Source organism: Pyrgilauda ruficollis, unplaced genomic scaffold (genome assembly GCF_017590135.1).
Source record: "Pyrgilauda ruficollis isolate IOZ18807 unplaced genomic scaffold, ASM1759013v1 scaffold32, whole genome shotgun sequence".
In the NCBI taxonomy this organism is placed as follows: domain Eukaryota; kingdom Metazoa; phylum Chordata; class Aves; order Passeriformes; family Passeridae; genus Pyrgilauda; species Pyrgilauda ruficollis.
In genome coordinates, this window is record NW_024524600.1 from 6972997 (window position 1) to 6994919 (window position 21923).

General features: G+C 35.7%; 1 protein-coding gene across 2 annotated transcripts in view; it reads right to left on the reverse strand.

Annotated features, from left to right (window-relative positions):
* Positions 1-217: 217 nt before the first annotated feature.
* Positions 218-21923, reverse strand: part of TMTC2 (transmembrane O-mannosyltransferase targeting cadherins 2) — a 235075-nt gene continuing 213369 nt past the window's right edge. For both annotated transcript variants that reach the window (XM_041474412.1, XM_041474411.1), the window contains one exon: positions 218-3129. In XM_041474412.1, coding sequence (XP_041330346.1) covers positions 2950-3129 — 180 coding nt within the window. In that variant the 3' untranslated portion in view covers positions 218-2949. The remainder of the gene's footprint in view (positions 3130-21923) is intronic.

Here is a 21923-nt window from a genome sequence, read left to right on the forward strand (position 1 = left end):
GTATAAATATTAAAAAATGCTTTCAGGGAACCTTTTTGAAAATATCCACTGAAGTCTAATTGCAACAGAGTATAGAAGAAAGCCAAATGTGACAAGCTGTATTTTACTTACACTATACAGTTCTCCCATACATAAAATAATTAAGATTACTCATTAAATTAGAACAATTAAAAAACTAAAAGTGCTGTTACAGTAACACAAAGGAATACACAGGGTATTAGTTATCAATGCTTTATTATTGAAAACAAAATTGAAATTCTTTTATCTGGCACATAAACAATTATTTCTACAAAAAGGAAAGCCTACAAATCTGATAATTTATACAAATAACAGTTTTTCAAAAAATAAAATTTTAATTTAGTAAACTTGTCTTGTGCTCTTTTTTTTTTTTTTAGCACTGTCTGCAATAATCCACCACAAATCCCAGAGAGACATATTTTAAACATGTTTTAAATTTATCCCAAAAGAAGAAAGTTATCAAGCCCAGACCTATATTAAAAAAATGTATTCAGGGACATTCTTGGTAAATTTACGGTAGTCCTTTTTTCTTTTTCTTTTCCTTTTCTTTTGTTGTTTTGTTTTTTGTTTTTGTTTTTTTTTTTGAAGAAATAAACAAAACCAGTTATCAATGCAAGCATGACACCGTATCACAGGAGTGCTCCCCTCTTCCCCCTTTTGTGCAATGAATACAAATTACCAAACAAGAATAAGTACAAGTTGAAGGAGACAAATAATCTGGTGAATGATTAAGACCAAGAAGCCATCAAAGTTTGATGGCTGTTGGGCAAATAAAGCTGCAGGATACCACAGTTCTATACCAAGCTCAGTTACACTTACTATCTATTTCTATATCTTTTCCCAGAAAGTCAGTAAAGCAGGAGAATAAGTTCAAGCTACCACTGTATTCTAACACTGGTTTCAACGATCAAGTAGAAGTTCAACTTTTGATCCTTCAATTTTGCTTTTCCAGCAAGAACATTATTTGAGAAAAACTTGACACACTCCACAAAGCCAAACAATCTTGCTCCTCTGGCCCTTCTGGTGGGCCAGTTGTAAACTCAGCAACTTATGGTATTTTAGTGAGCAAGAGGAAAGAAAAGGAAATACACATAGCTACAGTTTTTCTACTATACTGACTTTGAAACAGCTATTCCCCAATCTATTTCAATACAGATTTAAAATCCAAGTGTAAGGGTAGAATGACCAAGAAGGTAGAGTATAACTCAAGTGTTCCCTTTCCCATTCAGTACATACAATAACCACAAAACAAATGCAAGTAAAACCAAATAAAGGAAATAGCAACATTTAGAGACTGTTGTGTTAATGGCAGGTAACATTGCTGCAGTCAAGTAATAAATAAATAAATACAGCAAAGTGTTCTTTACATTTTTGTTGGAATGGTGCTGAACAGTTAAAAAGGAATACATAAACTAAAAACCCCAAACCCCTTTTCAGTAATAAAGAGTTTTAAACAGAAGATCCTGAAGAAGCTTCAGTTCAAGGTGCTCTACCACTTTAACATTTTATCTATCATTATGAAAGGAATATTGAAGCAGATACCAAAGGGCCATTAAATGAAATAGTAAATTTTCTTACAAGCAATAATACTTATTTCAAAGAAAGAAAGCAGTTAACAAATGGCCTGGAAAAAAGAATTACTAAAGCTTTATATACTTCAATTTAAAATAAATTATTTTTACATTTAAGATCTGAAGACTAAAACAGTAATGAGGCTAAATCATTCTGAAACACAAATAAATTGAACCTCACCAAAAGCGTATTTAGATATTTGACAGCTCTGCTGCTAGCATGTGTCAGAATACAAAGAGAACGCTAATATTTGGTTAGAATCGGAATAGGTTTGTTTAAAACACCAACAATATGAAAAGTAATTGGCAACCACCAATACTGATTCCTCTTAATCTACACTATTTTAATCATGGGCAAATCGAGTCCCTTCAGTTATTCGCTAGCCTCATCAATGCATAACATTCCCTTTTCTCTGAGTTGCTCATGAGGTCTCATTTTAGCCTACCCACTAATATTTTCAAATCCCATTTTAATTAGTAATTTCAAACATAGAATATGCAGAGTCCAATTTAAAGTTGGTCTCATCTGATAGCAAAGTAAAGACAGTCAAACACATTATTCTATAATACCAATTATTTTTTTCTAAGATGACAGTCTGACCACACTGATTTGGTATAAGGGCCAACATCCCTCTTGCTTGTATTACTAAATCACACCTCTGGTCTTTTTTTACCAGCCTACATACTACATCAGCTGTACAGACAGCTCCTTGGTCATTCTGTCTACCTCACAGAAATTTGACTATGTATCTCAAGAAAACTGCGCTATTAGTTAGCAAGCTGAAGTAGCAGGCATATTCTCAGTAAACAACTTGCAATGCTGTCATCTAATCATGTGACAGGTTTGAAAAAAATGGGCCATATTAGCTGTGAAATTGGCTAGCAAGTGGTTCAAAGTGAGATACAGCAGCATTAAGACAAACTGCAAACACACTGGATTTAGTACACATTTTAATGAGTTACAGTATCAGCAAAATACTTTGACCTACTATTACCACTTTAACTCCCATATGGCTTAGTGTATACTGTATGATTTTCCCTCAATATTTCTATGACAGTATACATTTCAAGTACCCACCCAAAAGTAAGCAATATGGGATTTGCAATTATTGATCAAATATACCGAAACAACTTCTCTCACGTGCCATTGTTCCAAATATTTGTTGCGTAACAAGTTCTTCATGAATCCCTCAAAGTCTCCCTTTTTCTATTTCTCTAGCAGAATAGCTTCTCCTAGCAGCAATTAGGACCTCTGATCCTTGCAGTCAAGTCCAGCAAGTTCTCTGACCTGACAACTCTGTGGAAGTTCAAGTTCTTGGGTTTAATCACTTCAAAGAAAAGAAGTTCAGAGTTTTCATCGTCATGTTTTGGATGTTTTCAAACCTTGTTTCTCCATGATATTCCACAGTTTGCGAAGATTGGACTGGGTGATGACATCATCAGGTTTCAGTTGAAGAGCAAGGAGGTAGTTTTCTTCAGCCTCTTTCAGTTTGCCATTCAGATGGAGAATAGCTCCAAGATTCATTAGGGCAGCTGGATACTGGTACCAATTAAAAAAAAAAAAAAAAAAAAAAAAAAAAAAGAAGGAGGAATATTACAAATATTTTCAATATTTTCTTTTTAGACAATCTTCTTCCACTTAAATTACTCCCTTATGTTCGCTGACTTTTCATGGAAGCAATTTAGTAATTTAAGCAAATACAGATAACAAGAAAAAGTTTCTGAACAGCTGCTGTGCAGTTTGTGCTTTAAACAGGTCAAGCTCTAGTGCCTACAGACGTAAGATTTCTCTCTTTAATGAGAAAACACAGAACTCAAAAAGCTTTAAATGTGGTAATGTTGGCATAACACAGGTTCCAAGAGAAGATTAAAGTAATCCAAGAGTGAATTAGCAACAAGAATTTAATTTTAAACAAACCCCTTGCCAATAAAGAGTTTATAATCATTGGAAATAATTAACACAATAATAATTGGAACTTATCCCTTTCTTCTCTTTGTCTTAATTGCAACTGGCAGAGAATACAGCCTGCTCTCAGATTCTAAGGATGTCCAGGGGTTCTAGGATATCCATTTAGATGCAGGTTGTGGAAATTATTTCTTAATGAATGATTGAATAAAATTAACAGTGGTGGAAAAATGCTATTTTAATAATAAAAATGTTAAAATTTTGTAACAAATCAATTTAAAAGCTTATGTTACTAGAATTTTTTTCATGTTTAGCTAAGACAAAATGCTTAGCTTGTTTTTATTTTTTTGATCTCTAGGTTATTCCATTATGAAATAATAGGTTCTTCATGATAACAGCATGCCTGGTCACTGGAATTAACAAATATTAAAAGGGCAGAAAAGCACATTTATAAAGCTGAAGAGTTTAAACTACCTTTTGGCAAGCACCAAAGATATTCACATCCTAGTGAGAGCACAGTAAAGGCATTTGTCAAACTAGTACTTTGCATTTTAAAGAAAACTGGGGGAAAAAACCACACAAAGTTCACTGTGGTTCTCACCCTCAGGTCAGCCTAAGTTTCAATGAGCTTTAGGAAAACTCACTTTCGAAGTCACATAGTTTTGCCTCAGAGGATAAGTGTTTCAAGCCACCACTCAGCAGTGTTCTGCTCAAAATAATATTCAAAATGTGAATGGCATATCAAGTTCAGACTACTGTGAGGGTGTGTTGGTATGCTTTAGGAGCTCTTCAATGACAATAACTTCAGGAAAGTGGTTAGACACTGGAACAGGTTGCTCAGAGAAGCTGTGGAAGTGTTCAAGGCCAGGTTTGATGAGGTTCTGAGCAGCCTGGTCAAGGTGTCCCTGCTCATGGCAGGAAGGTTGGAATTGATGATCTTCAAGGTCCCTTCCAACCCAAACCATTTGATGATTGTATGAAAATATGTTAGGTAGAAGGCCAATAACATATGCACTACAGTTGGTCTCTCAGACTGACGTGGCAATAGGAAATCATTATGATGAGGAAGACTTACCTTTGTTCCAAACCTCTCCACTACAAAGTAAAACTCATTACCCTTATCCTGTTTAATCAAGCTCCAACAACATACCCATAATTCTTATGTCCAAAACCTAAATTTTGTGGTGGAAATGTTGTTCAGATAATTCCAATGCTCTATATTCTCATACTATATATTCATATTTTTTCAGCTTTCTTCTTGCTTCTTTTAACCTATGAATGCACACATCACAAAAACTCATGAAGAACTGTGATGCATCAAATTTTCAAAACAAATGGCTTAGAGTTTCAAAATTATGCAAAACAAAATTAGTTCAGCTCTCCTTATTGTAAACATCACAATGCTAATGAAGAGGAATCTGAAGATGTAATTTTTAGATTTACTTTTTCTTGCCTTACCCTGACAGATTTTTTCCACCTTCTGTAAATCATTCTACTGTGAATCAAACAACCAAAAAATGCCAGCTGGGTTTTATACAGTTTTATCAGTTAAATACTCTTCAAAAGAAGGGAAAGTAGGCCCCTGAAATGTAATCTATGCTACACATAACTCATATTGGCAGCCATATTTTCCTAGCTCCATCTTTCAAGTGCCAGTCTTGCATAATGTTTTGTAATGAAATAATATACTCCTTAATTGCAGGTGTTCTGGGTGCTAACAGATGTTATTAAAGTGAAGAACGCGTGGAAATCAGCTCCCATGTACATTGATGACTGTCTAAATACCCCCATACCTAATTCATTATTAGACTTCAGATTGTTTGAGAGAATTTTCTCAAATCATGAGTAGGAACATCCATTCCCTCTAGTCATCATATTTCTTTGTTTAATCAGAGTTCATGAATGAAAAAGATTTCTTGAAATTATTGACACAGAGCTGTCCTCTCACTTGAATTATAACTATGCGCGTGTTTGCACTGAGACAAAGCTTACAATGGATGAGGACTAAAAATACCTTAAACCTAGAAAAACTCATAGAAATAAAACACATGATTAAATGTGCTCAGAGCTAATTCTACAGCATTCACAAAACTTACTGTACAGGAAATAACTCACTTGTCTCATATGGCTTCCAGAATTCCTCCCCATTTCCTCCATATCCTCCTGAAAATATGGTGTGTGTATGGGAATAATCAAGAACATCAGATATGTAAGACTATATGCCCAGCTAAGAAACTCTTCTACCATCATGCCTTTAATTTGGTACATAATTTCACAAGAGCAAGCAACAAAAACAAATAAAATTAACAAACTGCATGCCTTTTAACTGAAATTTTCCAACTTCTACACACCATTTTTGATTTCCTGCAGGCCTAACAAATTCTAGGTCATTAAGTTCTACACAAAGGTATCCATGGAAAATGTGAACTGATAAATCATTTCAGGTATGAACTGAAAGTTCACTCCAACTCCTTTACATTTCAGATAAGGAAGTGCACAGGATTTTAGAAAGACTGCTCCCCAACTTTCCAGGACATCAGCCACCCCAATATTTATGGTTTATTGTAACAGTCACAAGAGTTTTGAACATACGCAAGATTCTTCATCAGTGGCACTGCTCTCTGGCATTTTAAAAGGATGGTCAGAGGATAAGAGAGCAAGAGACATTTGCTGTAGTTTTGCTTCACATAGATTGTCTTTTATTAAAGACAGCTGATAAAACTTTTCAGTAGGTTAACAAAAGCAGTCAGCAGCTACCACTGCAATAACATGGGACTTGTAGCACTGTATAACAAATGACACCACCTACTACTTCAGAGACTTGAAAGGAGAAACAGGCCTGCCTTCATTTCCTTCTGGAGACAGATGCTTTACATCAAAAATAGCTGACTGGCATTTCTATTGAGGTTATAAATGCTGTCTTTTATGGTCTATTTGGAATTATTCCCATTATTAGCATTTTACCATGGTGTGCTTGTTTCCTTAGTGGTTTTCTGGGGGCGGAGGGGGAAGGTGCTCATGGGGAGGAGGGAAAAGGAATAACAGATTAGTTAATGAATAATGAAATAACACAAGGCAAGCATTTAGTTGCCCGAGGTGGTTTTGGTTTACATTGATGACAATTTTTTCAGATTTTCCCTTAAGTACCAAAGTAAAAGGAGAGCACTGGGCCACGCAAAAATCTTATCAAAAAGTCCTCTCTAAAATGAGAGAACTATAAAATCTTCAAATAATTGAAAATAATTCTGAGTAGTATTTCAGGATTACACTACTATGCTGTAACCATATACAGCATTGGACCCACAAACAGAATCAATCTAATGACATAGAAGATTAACTGTCTTCTTGTTTGTCATCTCTGGCTCCACATACAGCAAATGCCATAGCAGAAGTACAGTCCCAAACACAAGAAGACAATTTACTCCTACATGGTCAAAGAAGTTATGGTGAGAGAACAAATACACAAACACTTAATCTAGCACAAATATACCTTTTGCATGGCAGAGGGGTATGAAAAAAGAGCAGTCCAAACAAAAGCAAGGAAATCCGAAATTGTTTTCCTCAGAGCTTTGCTTACAGATGACCTTTGCTCAACACCACTGAGATCAGGGCATTAGATTCTGAGATGAAAGAGCATTTTGTTGATGCTGGGATACTTCTAAGGAAATTACGGCAATTTTTACCCCAGTAGAATCACAAGTGCAAGATACTTCTCAATTACCCATTTTAAAGAGTCACTGAAAAGATGTTGCCAAAATCCATCTTGCTCCTAAGAAATTACTGCTGTGTCTGATACTGTAGATGTTTCAAAACAACCCCAGGACTGTTTAATGAATACTGTAATAAGTGTGACCAACCTACCAGAAACACAGAGGCTGTGTATTGTTTTACAAAAGTGGAATTAAGGACACATTCTTTTAAGAATTTCTTTTCGGTTAAAGAAGGACATAAAACATCAATCTCAAATGAATATTTCATGTCAGCACTTCGAGTTTAAAAGGGGTGAAAAATTCAGATATTTCTCTTTGATAACTGAAGACACACAGGTGGTACAATGACTGAGGAGTCAAACAGCAGAATATTAGTTCTAGAATGGCTCACTAGGCATGAAGGAAAATCATGGTGGACTGCTGCATCTGATCAGTGGCCACTAAGTAATGCTGTCATGCCCTTTCTTATCCTTCTACACTGATAGCAAGAATTTTCTCTTGAACTTTTACTACTGGTGGAAAGAAAAGCAGGGGAGGAACATGCTGAGAGACAACTGCTGCCAACTGCATCTTACTCTCCATTGACAACACTGTAAATTCATCAGTGGCATATGGAAGCAGACATTTTTATCAGAATGATCTGGTGTTCTCAGATAAACCAAGCAGCAGTTATGGAGAGATACTCATGTTTCTACCTGTTTCTCTACACGACAAGGCTTCAAAGAACTGCAGTTTACATATGCTGTGTGTGGCATTTTGTCACAAAGAGTACATGATCCACAACTAAGACACTGATCTCCTGTAAGCTGGCTAAGACAACAAAAGTCAATTGTCTAGGTACTGATAATTTGGTGCAAAAAACATTCTAGATCAAGATGACAGGATGTATTGCAAAGTAGTATGGATCAGACAGAATAAAAAAGTTAAAATTCAAAGTTGAAAGGGATTTCCGGTGTTATAAAACCAGACAGCAAAACATTCAGTTCTGCTGGAAAACAAATAAACAAAAAAAAAAAATCAGGATCTTTGCAAGCTCTTAAAATGGAAAAATGCTTTGCAACTGTTCCTCTACAAAAGTTAAGTACACCACTTAAATTTCAAATCTGCTTATGAACAATTTTAGTAAGTATGCTTTTGTGTCAACAACAGTTTTCAGTTTAAACAGTTAAGAGAGGAAATGGAGAGGAAAACATTTACCCTGCCAGTATGATTTTGAACACAGAGCACAGTTTCCACTGTTGTATTAGTCAGAAATGGACATAAACATCTCTGCTGCAAAGGGAACCTGTGTCCCTATCTAATTACCTTAAGAATGAGTAACATAAATAGCTATATAAATTTAAAGAACAATAAACCAAGGCTCTGGAGGAGAGTGGATCCTTGGATTCAGTCATCATCTTTAAGAGTAATACTTATCTATTATTTACTAACATATAATTGAATAGAAAGAGACCTCATTCATTGTTCACCAAACTAACACATTTCCAGGCAAGATGAACGTCCTGAAGAAAAAAAAAGGACCTCCAGAGAAATAAAAAATAAATTTAAAAAAATTAAGCAAATAGCAATTAAATTGTTTCTGTTGAACACTATTTATATAGTCTTGGGTGAGGATAATATATTATGCTAATAAGGCAAAAAAACCAGAATGAGTTAATACCTGGTCACCTTAACAGCTGATGACACTACAAAAACATTAGGTCATGCTTTTTATTTTTAGTTGTTTTATTCTTTTAAACTTGGATACTCTCATCTGGACACCTAAGCAGATGACACTTTAACCCACCTGGTAAAGGGAGGATATATATGGAAATTGTATGCATCTAACCTTGTGTATTTTGAAACACTGAAGACTCTTCTATCTCAAATTGCAAACTACAATGATATGTACATTTGATATGTACATTTAAAGCCAGAAATTAAAAAGGGAAGGAAGTGTTTCTCACCGTTTTTTTTTTCCTATTTATGGGTGACAGATGTAGGAGTCTTTATCCACAAGAATACTATGAAATTATTCAGTTTGCTTCTGGATTGAGACATCAGCACCATTAAGGAAACCCTTAATGTGAATCAGGGAAGAGTTCTAGACTTGGCATAGGAAGAAAGCATCAAGCAGTCTACTTTGTTTCTCAAATTACCACACCAATAGGGGACATTTTACTATCAATGTTGTCCAACCAGTGGAGATGGCTTTTTCCCCTCAACTTCTTGTTCATCTCAACCTTCCAAGACTGCTCAGCATGTTATAAACATAGTTATCCAAAACCAAACTACCATATATGGATACATGTTATATTGTGATGCTGAAAAACTAGCTACCACTGGCCTTCATGTAAGTTGAGGGCAGGCTAGTTTACAGATCAGCAAGTTAACAAAAGCACGTGTTACAACTGTTAAAAGCTGTGGATCCTAACAACAGCTGAAAACATCCCACAAAAATGTACTTACACTTGTAATTTCTGTGTATCTAGACATTTTTTCCCAATGGTCATGCATCAATTGCTTTGGTTTATGCTTAAGAAGTCTCCTAGCAATCACTCAGTTTATATGGAAACTGTAATGGATGTTTTTAGATAACATACCCGTATTACCACAAGAAAAGCTAAAGAGAAGCATACGTTATGAGCATTTCATATAACAGTTGTATTTAAAAAAAAGGTAACATTTTCCAGACCTCAAAGTGTTTCTAATTAAACTTCTTTGCTTTCCAGCTTAAATGTTGTCATCAGTATAGGATAGGATAATCTTATTCAGTTTTCCACACACTTTAGGATTTAAAACAACAACAACAACAAATTACTTAATTTTTGTTTATAGAAACCCAACTGTCTGCAATTTGATGATTTTAATATGCAGTTATGATTATAAAACACTTAATAATTTATTTATCTTATCCGCCACAAATATACTGCATACTAAGTACTTCAAACAAATTAAAAATCTGGTGAACAGAAATGTCATCTGTACTATCATAATGACAAATAGAAATTGCTCAAAATCTTTCACTAACAGAATTTTGTTGTATTAAGACAAAGTAAGTTTATTAAAAATGAAAATCAGTTTGTGAGCAAATGTATTTTTACCTGCATTTTCTTTCTAAACCTTGGAAAACAGAAAAGCAAAGGGCTTTGTGTTGTTGCCTAAAGACAAAGCCCACTTTTAATTTAAAAGAAATGTAAAATGCTAAAAAAATATAATGTACTTCACGCCATCAGCTCACATGCAGGACTGATTAGAATAGCTGTCCACATTAACACATGCAAAACTGACTAATCTTCAGAGAAAGGTCTAATCCACGTACCATCCGAGCTTTTAATCACAATTATACTCACACTATTAGCATTAAAACATGTTCATTTTTCCAATCAAATAAAGTGTCATTAGAAAATAAAAATGTCTGCTGAGAATGAATGCATTATTCACTTACTTTTGCCCAGATACTCATCAAATACATCAGTACACAGAGAAGGCTGTAAGCTTTTCCAAGATGCCTGTAACAGGCATATTGCATCAGTGTTTCTGTTTTCAAGTAGAACAGAAAACAACTGCAGTTTCAAAAAGAAGTAATGTTGATTTCTAGCCTTGAAAATTTAACTAAGTTCTATTTAGGGGAATCTCAATTTAATGAGATTTCCAATATTTCCACTCAAATGTTCAGTTGAACATTAAATTTCCAACAAGCCCTTGCACCTTTGGCTGACAACTGAATTAAATGCTTGAGAACTAGATTAATATTGGTATAACTGTACGTTTTAGGGAAATACTTAGGTATTTATAGTCAAAAGGCATTGTTTTTAAACACATTGTATAAGCTATTATGCAACTTGACATAGTGCTCTGAGCACAAAGAACAATAATTTTGTTAATTTTTTTTAAAGGCTTCCATCATGCACAATCATTATTAAGACAGTCCACAGACAAAGGGTGGTCTTAGAGCATTACAGAAAAGAAAACACTAGCAGCTTCTGAGGAATTGCATGTTTTTCTTCTCTTTGTCCTTTTTGATCTGGCTCCTGTCACTTCCATGCTTTTTACCTAATGCAATAAGCTTATGCCCAAACTTGTCTTGAGTTTGATTTTTACACACAGAATTATGAGAGCAGCTGAGAAGAGAGGCACATACTAGAGGTCCTTTGCAAAATGCTGAATTACAGTGTTCTATGTAATTCATAAAAATTAATGCCTTACTTTTTGGCAGCCAGTAACTTGCAGGTGTCCCCTGTACAATATTTAGCAATTAAATGCACAGTACATATTAAAATTATTAACTTCCACAGTAAGTGCACGGATTTAATTTTTATTCTTACAGCTTAAAGATTTCAGGGATGCAGTTTCTAAAATTTGGTTTTTTGATAGTTAATAGTAATTGCTCACTAGGCTTTTACAAGCTTGTGACTTCTGAAAAAACAAAATTACTTGCAGCTAGGGTAGCCTTATTTACCACATCTGAATAGTGACACGTGTTTACAGCAATTAATATCAAAAATAGCAAGACATGTTCAGCGGTAAATTACATATTCTACTCTGAAAGACTGCACCTGATGAAGCATATGCTGAAAAATGCTGTTTATTAAACAGAAGATTTCTGTATTTGACAAACAAATGTTTTAAGAAGTGGACACATGAAGCAACAATTTAAATATTTTCCTTTTTTAAAAGCATTAAATTAATTACTTCTAAAGGCACAGGAGGACAATTAATATTTGCAGGACTAGCACCAAGAAATCCAAGTTCAATTCCTGCCTCTGAAATTCAGTTTTAGAAATTATTCAGTGAAACCAGATGCTTGCTCCAAACTGGACCAGAAAAAGCCCTCCATGGCTGGGGCAAAGTATACTCCAGAGCCAACAGAATTGCGAAGTAATTTTGTAGTTGATGACTCAGATTATTTTGCTTCAGTTTTTACTACACCTATCACTCATTCTATATGAACCCCACAGGATCCCACAGAAATCAACTTAGGGTTCTACCAGTGAACTTTCTGTTCAAGATCATTTTTCCACCCAAGCCAAAAAGTTTGTCTCCTGTGCAATTTCCATAATCTCTGTTCAGAGAGCACTTTCTTCCTCTATTATGGGTAAAACATTCAACTTGTGAACTAGTCAGCAAAAAAACTCTAGCCATGTAGCTATCTGAATAGAATTTTCAAACAGAATTAATGAAGGATTGTGGATCTTTCAAAAAGAACAGAAAATGTCTGATAATTTTAAGTGCATTTAAATGTAGTCAGAATGTAAAAAAATGAAGTAGAACTACTGAGTTGCAATAAAACTCCACCAAATAAATCCACCATAAATATATTAATCATTCGCCTCCATAGAATCTAAGAGACATACAGTAAATCTTCCTATGGAATTTAGTCTAGGGGTTTTATTGTGGATTTTATTTACTGTTGCTGCTTTATTGGAAGAAGTTTGTATTTTCTTTCATGCCGTAATTGTTTGCAATGAGCTTGAGGCAGCCAGATGTTGAGGCAACTGGCACTGTTACAAACCATAATGTCAGATTAAAGTTATTTATTGTTAAGGAAGACAATCCTTACTGGAACACCTGAAGAATTAGTAAAACTTCCTCAGCTTAGCAATAAAGCTGTTCATTGTATGGGAGGTACAATGGATTGCACATTTGCTCTCCAGTAAACCTACCTGTGGTAAACAGACTCATGTGAATGCAAAATGAAGAGGTAACCAATAAACCGTGGGGTTCAGACAGTCTCAAAAATGGACTGTTCCTTGGGGAAAACAAGCAACTCTCCCCACTGCACCTTCTCATTTGAAGGCATCTAATCTCTGGACTAACTTTCTGAAGCAAAAATACGTTTAAACTGATACTGAAGATACTCTTAAATTAAAACAAATTCAAAGCAACTTACTACATACAGACACCTGCCATCCATCCCCTTCCCAGCAGTCTGCAAATGTACAGTTCTTCTCAGGCAGATCTCAGAACAAAACCAGCCTCACTACAGGGCATTTCTCCTAAATACATGAAATTACATTCAACCCAAAGGCGTGGGAGGGTGGGGGAGAAGACCACTTGCAGCGAAACCATCTTGTGAGAACGAAACTTTCTCCAGAACTTGGGGGGGGGCGGGGGGGGGGAAATCTAGTAGGATACACAATACACAACTAAAAATCATTCCTAGATTGAGAAATATATCAGAACTACACATTAGGAAGAAAATTAGGAAGTTATTTATTGCAAAACATCCTATTGAGAATGTACAGTTGCTGGATTTATTTAATGGGCATTAAACTCACATTCTTAAGAGTTCTAATTGTGTGATAAATCCCTTGCATTGTTTCTAGAATCAGCACTAGAACACTCTATTAAGAAAAGCCTTGCTGGATTCTCTTTTAATTGAGTTCAAACAGATGGTTTAATTTCTGAAATGCTGATCTACTGGTGTGAGTTCTCTATTTCATGGCACTTTATTTCTGATTGACGCCAAGGGCAAATTTACCAGGCAAAGGCAATCTCCCTCTCTCCAGGAACTGATGTAGGCAGCACAGTATCCCCTGCCATATTATTATCAGACTGTAAATCACAGTCAAGTGCATAAGTCTATCTATGATACACCATCTTCAATTCCACAATTTCAGCAGAGACTGTATCTTCACAAACTACTACCTCTCATCATCTCAAAGCATAATGATTTGTTTTATTTAACTCAATAGTACAAATCTAGACTATTTAGTTTCCTATTAATTAGTTTCAAAAACGTAGTTTTCAAATTATTCTGTAAATGAACATCACAGTTGAGTACAAACACAAACATTGTGCAGTTCTTTTCATTCTTGAATAGTAAGCACAGGAAAAAAAGAATATCTGCCTACTAAGATGTGGAAGAAAAACACTAAAATGCTAGATGAAACAAATCTGCACTCCAAGGGATGGGCTTACCTGACTTTACATCATCTTTTTTATTCAAGCATTTTTGATGGTGGACTGAACATATCTATACATGAGATAAAGACTACATGAGATAAAGACTGGCATAATGAAAATACATATTAAAAATGTGATATTTCCATTCAAGTTAACTGAGGTGCAGTCGTCCTACAAAATTTCTGAATCAAAGGCTTGATTATGAAATAGCTCAAGTATTATTTGGTATGAGAATGCCTTCACTTTGGAGAATTTATGAACTATCCAAGGATTACATCACCTAATGGTACTGGAAGAACATGGGTAGGTGCCCAGAGAGAAAACAGAATCTGTAAATTAATACTTCACAGATTAACTTCTTGAGAAACATTCTAAACCAACAATAAACATGTATGATTTTTGTGAAAACATGTTCTTTTTCTTTTTTGGAGATTTAGTCACATAACATTTTGAACCTGTGGGCAACAGAGCCTACAATGGAAAATGGTTGCATTAACCAAAGTACCCTAGGGTACTTTTTTTTTTTTCTCTTTTTTTTTTTTTTTTTTTTTTTTTTTTACTTTACTAGCAAGCACACGAGGGATTGCCATGAGACATACTGAAAACCTGGTATGACCTATCTGTCAAGTAAATACCATACGAATTATCAGAGAGTTTCTTTCTCCCAGACTACATGCTTAGTACAAAATTACTGTTTCAACAGATCTTGGTAAGAGTAATTGATTATTTAATGGAGTCCTAAAGGTTAAATAAATTAGAAAAGGGAAGTTAGTATATAGATGACTATTTCCAACATTTGTTTCCCCTTTTAGCAAAAGCATGTCTATACATTTCACTGTTCATGAAGTTGGAAGACTTGGAAAATACATTAAGCCAATGATTAGACTGTAAAAGGACTAATATTTATGGAAAATTTGTAAATATTTTTATAGCTAAAAGTGAAATGAAAACACTCTGAATTACCATAACAATGAATTTCTGGCTTTGCCGAGTGTTTCTGGGTATGCAGCTTACTGCTTGGAAAAGTTTAAGCTAAGGACAGCTCACAGGTGCTTGCATACTTCCACATGAATTCAGAACACACAGGGTCCAATTTATCTCACATATGCGAAAGAAGAGAGAAACAGAAGCAATTCTAAACAAGTCAATGGTGGTATTGCAATGCAAGATCTGTATAAGCAGAAGAAACTTGAATGAATATATTTTCATTTCAGTCACTTAGAACTTGCACAGACAAAATAGCCCTGTATTGATTAGAATATCAATGTACAACAAATTATTCTAGATGGGAAATAAACAGCAACTTAAAGACATTTTAATTCCATTTCAAAGCTCACAAATTACACTGAGCAAACCAACTGATCTTAGACATTTGTGTGTTTAACCGCTTGTATGATCAGGAGATTACAAATCAACGCCCCATAACCTAACTCTCACAAAAGTGAAGATGAGAACTGTAATGACAGGATTTCCAGCTTGTTCCTCTGCATCTTACACAAAGATGGACCACAATACGGAGAACTAGATTTAAGTATTCTATAATTGCCCAAAAGCACATTCAATCTCTGCTTTTACAGAGCTGCTCAATGCAGGAGAAAACACATGTACAATTTTCTGGGCTAAGGCAATAAATATTCTCATGTATTTCCCAAAGGAAATTCAGTGTTTCCCACAGCTGAGTAAAGAGGTTTTCAAATTATATAACTCATTCTGATATTGTATTTCAGGTACAGGTAAATATCCCCATTCCAGTAGCCTGTATTCTTTCTTTGTCCCTTGATGGAGATTACAGGATGGAAAACACTACATGAGGCTGTTTCTTCTCTTCTGTTTTTTTAAGGTGGGAGACACTAATCTCTGCCTAAGTAGAAATACTTTAAGATTCAGAGCAACAGCCTGTACAGAAGCCTGTCTTGAAGCTGACAATTATGCACATCCCCCCTCCCTGCCCCCCACAAATGCATAATAAAAAATATTTCGGAGGGCTGTGAACAAATATAATTGCAAATACAGAAAGAAATAGTTTTGTTTAAAAGAACAAATGCTGTTTTCCCCAAATAGTTGGATGTAAATAAGGTATCTGCCCTGCACTCAGCCCCAGACAAGAAGGACCTGAAAGGGGTGAAGCGAAACAACAACAGAAGAAAATTGAGTTGGGTGGTAATAAGATTTTAAAAAGCCCAGGAGGACTACAGAGACTTTATGCATTGATAAACTCTTTACATGGGGAAGTATTGTTATTTCTCTGCAAATACTGAAGAATCTTTCTACCTGAAATGAAGGGAAGCTTGCATTCAGTTAATGAATTTTCTTGAATTTTTCCATTCTGCACAACCTTTAGGCTAGGTCACCCTTGCACCCTGAAAAATGTCACAGCTATTCTCATATCAAATCCCAAAGTCATTTTTTCATGGTGTTTCAAAAGGGACAGTCTAACCAATTTACAGTAATCAAGAAAGGGCACTTAACCTTTTGAGATCAGAGAGTGATGTCCTCTTTCCAAGAAGGGTGCTCCACTATCTCCTCACCCAGTGGAGCTCATCCATGCCTAAACATCCCACCCCTGTATCTGTCTGAATTCAAGATATTAAAAACATGTCATCTGGAAATACAGTTCTCATCAGTCATGCCTATTCTTATTAGGAAGCCATAGTACCTGTTTTAGTGCCTGAAAGTCCTACATGCCCTGCAACATTGGGTTCAGTCTTTAGCAGGAAGAGAGGGAGAACTGGATCCTGTGAAGTTTTCTTTTTCCTCACACCTTCAACAAAGGAGCAAAACTTCAAAGGAGCAAAGAAAGGAGGCATTTTCATGAGGCCAAGAGTGCTGCTGGGCTGGAAGGAATCCACAGCCACTCCTATTACTGAAGCAGAACATTTGGCACACTTGAGAGGAAGCCTTAAACAATGTGAGGCTTAGCAGCAACTGCTGCTGGTAGTAGGAAGATGCACAGCCCTGACATAGGGCAGGAGAAGCTGGGAGCATCTCAGAGGGCACATGGGCAGTCAAAGGAAGCTCCTTCTGCTCCACTTTCAGTACAGGCAGACAACTGAACAGATCGATCTGCTGGATGCCAAGTACTTAAAAATACAGCTCTGTGGTCATGCCATAGCACCAGTAGATAAAGCTAAAATATTACCATGTGTTCATTATTTTGAATAAAGAAGTAAACATGCAGAACAACATTTTAAAACAAAGATTTGCAGCTGTAAATTGTCATGTTTTCCTGGCAATATTACATAGTGCTAAAACCATACATATACTCTTTCTCTAGGGAATTATGTCAGCTTTATCTGTGCTAAGCTCCAGAAACCAGGAGTATGGATGGCAAGGCACTCCAGTTGCATTTGAATAACAGGACTAGGTAGACATGCTCAAAAGAGCTGCAGGAGCAACAGATACATTGCTGCTGTATCCTTGGAGCAGTGTCGCTGTGACATTGAATCCAGTGTAGCCAGTTTTTCTGTCAGCTGAGGATCAGCATCAGATAATGCAAGAATCACTGTCAAACCATCCATTACTGGCATCATCACTAGATTTAACACAGCAGAAGCTCTTAAAAAAGTTTATGAAAATTCTCCCTGGCAATAAAAGGATATCTCCTTAACAAAGCTGGCAAAATGCATTTAAGCTTTTTCCCCTCACAATTACTCCAAGTATGGTAAAGCTATGTGAGGCAATTACTGAATGTTCATGAGAAAACCAAATAGGAAAATTTGGCACAGAAGCATTGAAGGAAAAAATATATAATAAAGTAGATCCTGATTACAGATGTTTCAAGACAAAAAATGCTATATTTACTTTATTTTTTAAGAGGTATGTACTAGTGGAAGTATTTTCTTTTAGAAGTCCTGCCATGAATAAACCCCAGGAATTATGAACACTTTCCTTAAGAAGGCAGTGAAAGCATGTTATCTCTAAGGTGCCTATGAAATTACAGTCAATTATGTAGAAATCACTAACATTCTTCTTTCACGAGTTAGAGAGCTTGAGGTACAGCTTATTCCAAGCCTGGAGACTTTGGCATGAAATCTGTACTCCAGCACTGGGGAAAAAAAATTAAAGAAGCACTTGAAGAAACTGCTTTTTAATATGATATTGTGTTAACTGATTACATAAGCCCTTCAAGTCAAAAAATGGTTTAGTCCCCCACATCATGATTAAACCATCTAGTGGAAATTGTATTTATTTTGCTTATAAGTACATTTCTCCTTTTCCCCCTCACTCTCCGTGTGTGTCTTTATGTATGTTGTTACAGTAAGACATTTAATCAAGCCCTTTTGAAGTGGTAGAGTGGAAACAGCTGTATCTGACAATGTGCTGATGACATGGGGCTTAAAGCTGTCATGAGCTCCAGATTGCAAGCAGCACTAATATGTGGTTGGGATGGTAGTGACTTAGAGGTCACGACACCTCCTTGAGGAATGCTCCTAAGCCAATCAGCTCAAGGTGGTGGCTCAAAGTCTTAAGGCTCTGGTGAGCTCTCTTTCATTTAATACTCTTGAGGTCACACTTCAAAGTGCCCTTTCTTCTCAAAAGCCATTGGCCATATGTGGGGGTTCTAGAGCGGCTTTTTAATGGCTGGCTGCAGGCTCAGACTAAAAAATTAGAAACGCAGCTCTATTACACAAATGATATCTTAAAAGTTGAACAATGGCTGAAGCTTAAGTAGGTATCTCACAGGCTTGTAAAGAATGCCAATTTAAAGACAGTTTCTGGATGCCTGATTTTTCCACAACATAGCAAGCTTAAAGCTCACATTTTAGAGTGCCTAACGACTTGTTAAAACAATTTCCTGGTTGTGAAGATTACAATATGTAGGGCACCCAGAAATCATCTCTGAATACAGCTTTTCTTCAGCAATTCTCACACTTAGAATAATTACTGTATAAATGTCCAAGAAACTTAGGATTTCATTTCTTCATGCAACTGTTTTTATTAAAATAAGACTAATGTGATTAATGTACACTCAAGGCAACACTGCTAGAAAAAAACACGTGTTTCTCACTGAGAAGGCTCTAAAATTATTTTGTTTTTATCATGGTACAACACACAATGCAGTAAGGTATTTTTTGGAAAGCATTCATAAAGATCAAGGGGCTAGGGAGGCTAATCTCTGTATGTTACCTAGAGAGTTGAAGGAAGAAAAGAGAGTCCTGTAAGAAATAATTGATTGCAAATAAAAGTAGGTTTGTTTTCTGAACTGCTTCCTGGATTCCTCTCTACCCCTTGGCTGTCCAGGGGAAGTTCACTCTCTGAAAGCTAAAATAGACATAACCTTGAGAACGCTTGCTTCTTTAGTACAGTTAAAGACAAATCGTTCCCATCTTCAAAGCAGCAGTATGTTCTACAGAAAATACTGCTCTTCTGAAATTTGTCTGGAAATTGCTTTCATGGAGGATAAATACTCACCTACTGTAAGAAGGCCAATTATGAACATCATTAAGAAAACAGCTAGGTCTAGATCTCAAACACTAATACAGCCAGACTTGTTTTTAATTTGCACCCAAGCTCCTTTTCAGCTGGCGCAGCTATTCTATCAAAGTGTTCTAATCCTTTTACCATCTCCAGACAGATTGCGTATCCAAAAGCAAGGACAGCATTCAAGATGTGGATATACATTTTAACACACCTTTGCTGTATTCAGTTGTTCCTTTACTGAGTATATGTTTCTTGAAAATACTTCATTCATTGCAATAGGGCTTGTAAAAAAAAAATAAATTGTATTCTCAGACCTCACAGAATTAGTTCAGTGATGAATGAATCATCCCCAATATTGCAAAAATAAAATCTTTTTATGCTTGATTTCTTAAAAACAATAGCCTGCAAGCTTCAGAGAAGTTACATTTTCTGTAACTGAATACTGTATTTCTGGCAATGTTTTTAGCTGCCTTAGTCACAACTTTTCTAAAAATGGATTAGTTGAATGAGAATGTGACTCAGACATGCAGGCATATTGGTGCTCGCTGCTGTTCTCCCATTCTGAGACGCTGAAATAAAAGGGCTTGTCTAGGAGACAAATGCAAGAGTGGAGACTGCTGTCTGGAAAAAGCACTAAAATAGCCAATTAAGTATCTCTGAAAGTAGTAAATCAGATGGCCATTTAAACTGGACATGAGTATAGAAAAGCTCAGCAGAGCAGTTTCTGGATCCAAAGGGCTTATACATTAGGGAGCAGATGAGGAATTGTTGTGCACAGAGTATTGCTTCATTCCAAAAGCAACAAGAATGGTTGAGAAACCAAAGAAAGGGATGCAAAAGGAAGATAGAATGCTGAGAACAAAACTGTGTCATGATAGCTAAATGAGCATTAAAAATTCACTAACAATCAGTACAAGACTGCATTTACAGTATTACTAAAATCTCTTATTGCTCTTAAGGACTGTATCTATAGTAGCAATATTAGAGATATTATACAATGTGTTATATTTCTAAAGAAACAGATGCAAGAGAGTGGAAATCTGAGTTTTGTTTCAGGCTGTGCTAGATGAAAATCTCTCAGGAGCCAGGCACTGGTCTAAAGTTATTCTAAAGAATAAGTGATAATTTAATTGTCTTGTCATTGTGAAAGAAAGAAGATAACAAAGAAATGGATCTTCAACTTGGGATCTGGCCATGTGGCTGGGACACCAAAGAACAAGAGTCATACTGAAAAAAAGCAGAGTGCCAGTTTACTTGGGATGCTGTTCCATAATCCACTCATACCAAGCAGTACTGTTTAAAGTACCAGAAGGAAGACTCTTGTTAAATAGACCCTTTGAGCACTTAATTGTACTAGTAACAAGGCTGATCCACTGCACAGAATGACACTTCAATGGTCTCACAGTATTCTCACTGAGAGGCAATTTGGGGACAGACCTACTAGCAGCTAAACAAATGCACAGAAATATACATATACAGGTATGTGTTTACATACATGGAATGGTAGGAATCTATATATTACATCACATGAAAACATCTAGTAGTTTCAATTTTCTGTCAAGAAATGTTTCCAGACCATTAATGATGGATACAATAAAAACCAAACCAAAGACCCTTCAAGCACTGATTCTGTTTAAGGACATTTTGTTATCATCTTGACTCACATAATTTTTCTGGTACTTCATCCATAAGAGAGGGAGAGGATACACAGGCTACATACAAAATACCAAAATCAACTGTGAGCATTTTCAGGCTGTATGATTTCTACACAGCTCTGGCCTGGGCAACTGCAGTCTCCAGGACAATACCTGGATACACTCAAAGCAGCTGGTTCAATCAGCACTAGAGAATAATTCTAGGCACATTTAATTTATTGCCACAGACGCAGCCATGAAGTATACCGTCCTTCAATTATTTTCATGCTGTTTTCCTTTGGAAAGATTGGGAGCTTCTGTCTTATCATCTATGCATTAAACTGCTTACTACCAAGTAAGCCTCCTCAAGTGGCTTCTTTTCCTCCCAGTCTGAAACTAGTATGGTAAATCTGAGAGTTAATAACAATAAGAAAACTATGTATGACTACTGTGGTTTTGTTTTCATTTTTGAGACATACCCCTGTAAAGTCATCAGAAAGTTGATAATGGCTGTGAAAATGGATACAAGTTTCTCACTCTGCAACAATAAAATATTCTTAAAAAGGTGTAAACCATATGCATGCCATAGTTAGCTAGAAAATTAAACTATCACCTAGAAATTAAAGTATAATCATCTTTTGAAGAAAGCTGAACACTAGTACCTATTAGATTTTTACTTACACTAATCAAAGTTAGAAGAAAGTTTTACAATAAATTGTTTTGACAATCTTATTCTTCAAAAAGGATACTTTGGACATAACATGTAAAGCTTATT